Source organism: Microtus ochrogaster, chromosome 5 (genome assembly GCF_000317375.1).
Source record: "Microtus ochrogaster isolate Prairie Vole_2 chromosome 5, MicOch1.0, whole genome shotgun sequence".
Lineage (NCBI taxonomy): Eukaryota > Metazoa > Chordata > Mammalia > Rodentia > Cricetidae > Microtus > Microtus ochrogaster.
Genome location: NC_022012.1, coordinates 76,391,284 through 76,393,796, shown reverse-complemented (window position 1 = coordinate 76,393,796; position 2,513 = coordinate 76,391,284). Strand labels below are relative to the sequence as shown.

General features: G+C 49.3%; 1 protein-coding gene across 5 annotated transcripts in view; it reads right to left on the bottom strand.

Annotated features, from left to right (window-relative positions):
- The window catches only part of Map2k5 (mitogen-activated protein kinase kinase 5), a 237,834-nt gene extending 235,321 nt beyond the window's left edge, over positions 1–2,513 (bottom strand). For all 5 annotated transcript variants that reach the window (XM_005347788.2, XM_026778922.1, XM_026778920.1 and 2 more), the window contains exon 1: positions 1,750–2,513. In XM_005347788.2, the coding sequence (XP_005347845.1) occupies positions 1,750–1,884 (135 nt within the window). In that variant the 5' untranslated portion in view covers positions 1,885–2,513. The remainder of the gene's footprint in view (positions 1–1,749) is intronic.

Below are 2,513 nucleotides of genomic sequence, written 5' to 3'. Positions count from 1 at the left end.
AATGTATGGTTTACTATAGGAATGGACATAGGAACCAGTGTGGCCATCTGACCAACATTAACAGAGGCAAAGTGTAGCTGGGCGTGAGAAAACAGGTGAGAGTTGGCCAGCTAAAGAAAAAGGCAACATGCAGGCACAACCTGGGTACCTGGGAGGACTGACAGGAACGCTGTATACTTGAGACACAGTATGCTCACGAGGGTGTGGCAAGAAAGGACGCAGATGCCAGGCCAGTCAAGATGGAACTGAAGAAGACAGTGATGAGGACTGTGTGGGCTTATAAGGAAAGGGAATCATCAATGGGCAGAGGTGTGAAGAACACCAGATGCAGAGAAGGGATGGCATTTGGTGTCAAAGACTGGAGGCTGCTAGCCCACTACAGGTACCACACTCTTGACCTAGGCACCTGAAAGCCTGCATGGCCTGGATGGTCACTGGCATCTAGCTTTCAAAATGAAATTTTATATGTACACATATATGTATATATAAATACATATATATATACATATGTATATATGCAATCCAGTCAAACTACACATCTGTCTGCTAGAGCATTCTTCCCAGTACATCTAATTCTGTCTGAGTTACTCCATGCATAAAGTGAATATATTGTGCCCTGTTAATTGCAAATGACTGGAAAGATGCAAATGGGCTGAAGTATGTGGGGAAACTATAGCATGCAAAAGTAAGTTTGCCGACTAGGGAGATGGCTCAGCTGGCCAAGTGTTTACCATACAAACAGGAGGACCTGAGTTTGATCCCCAGAACCCATGTAAAAAAGGCAGGTGAAGAGGGCTTGAGAGGTGGGCCAAGCATGGTGGCATGTGTATGCCTGTAATTTCAGCACTGGAGAAGCTAGAACAAGTGGATCACTGGGGTTTGCTAGCCAGCCAGCCCTGTCTCAAAATACAAGGTGGATGGCAACTGAAGAATGACACCTGAGCTTGATCTCTGATCTCCACATTCATACACACACATCTGCACACACATACAAACACAAACTATGCAAGTAAGCCAGAGTTTCAGTGCTTATTCTCAGCCTCAGAAGCAGTAATTCCTGAGAAGATCCTTTTACTCTTGACTCAGTACATATATACAGACATATAATGCTATGCAATATATATTATATATATGGGCTCAGGAACCCACCTACATTAACCTATGTAAGATGTGAAATATTCTGAGCATCCCAAGGCAATCTCCTGTTGATTCTAAGATGCACATTTTCCATCAACACTCAACATCTCTGAAATTGAGCTGTTTTTCCCCCCATGGGATGGTGTGCTGCAGTTTTAACAGGCAGCATTTTTTCTTATTGCTAGTTAAGTTTATGTCTTTCAATCAATGACATCTAAGGTTTGCTTAAACATTGTAAATTAAGGTTGCTCTGGTTTCCCTTTCCCAACAGGTCACAAGTTCAGGGAACTCAGCAGTGACGGGGCTAGAATGGGGGCAGAGATGCTTCCCAAACACTTGAGGGGGAAAAAAAGAAAAATAAAAAAATGCACCGGTGTGTAAGTCCTAGTGCAGGCTGGGAGCTTCCTGAGGGCAGGGGTTCAATAGGATTCATCTATTTCCCAGGACCCTGCACATTTACCAATTTTCAGTGAATGCAATTAATCGATATTATGGTTCAAACAAGCAAGATGACCCCACGAGGGGCCAGCTCAGGCCACCAGTGGTCAAGATGCTGTCCATCCAGGTCCCTGAGCCCTAAGCTGGAATTTGGCCGCTAAGATTACCACTCACCAGCACATCTCTGAAGAGTAACTGCGGCCCGGAGTGCACGGTCCAGTCCACCGCGCCACTATTTGGAATCTTGATCCGAATCACCAGCACTTGGTTCTCCATGGCAGGGAAGGGGCCAAGGGCCAGCCACAGCATTACAGGTTAAAGGGTCTCACATCCTGGGGCGAGGGGTACCGCCTAGCCCCTGCTTAGGAGGAGCTCCAAGAAGTGACAAGGGGAACGAGATAGGATAAAAACAGGGAGCAGGGTGGTGGGAGAAGTGAAGAGGAATGATCAGGAGGGAGCTCGCAGGCCCTGAACCAGGCCCGGGTCGTGTGGAGTTTGAGTGTCTCTCGGAGAAGATGCACTGGGGAAAGGGTACGGGTCAAAAGGTATTAGCAGAGAGTGGAAGGTCCTGGAGTTACAAAAGTGGACAAAACAAAACCGATAAGCATTTTTGAAGTCCGTGTGCGTAAGGGGAGACAGCACAGCAATGGCCTGGTTTAGGGGAAGTGCATCAGCCTATGTCCTGCAGTCCTGGGTGGGCAAAGGGAGGGTGTCTGGGCGCCGCGGGCTGGGTCGGGTCTGTTACGGAGGAGCACCGGTGCCGCCTGCCCGCTACCAGACCGGAGAGCCCAGGACCGCGAGGTCACGAGGGGGGTCCCGGGCCGCAGCCGGAACCGGAGGGTGCTGGCGTGCGGGCTCAGCCGACGAAGGCCCGCGTCCGGGCGGCGGAGGTGGCGGCGCGAGGAGGAAGAAGGCTGTTAGAACGCTGATACTCCGGA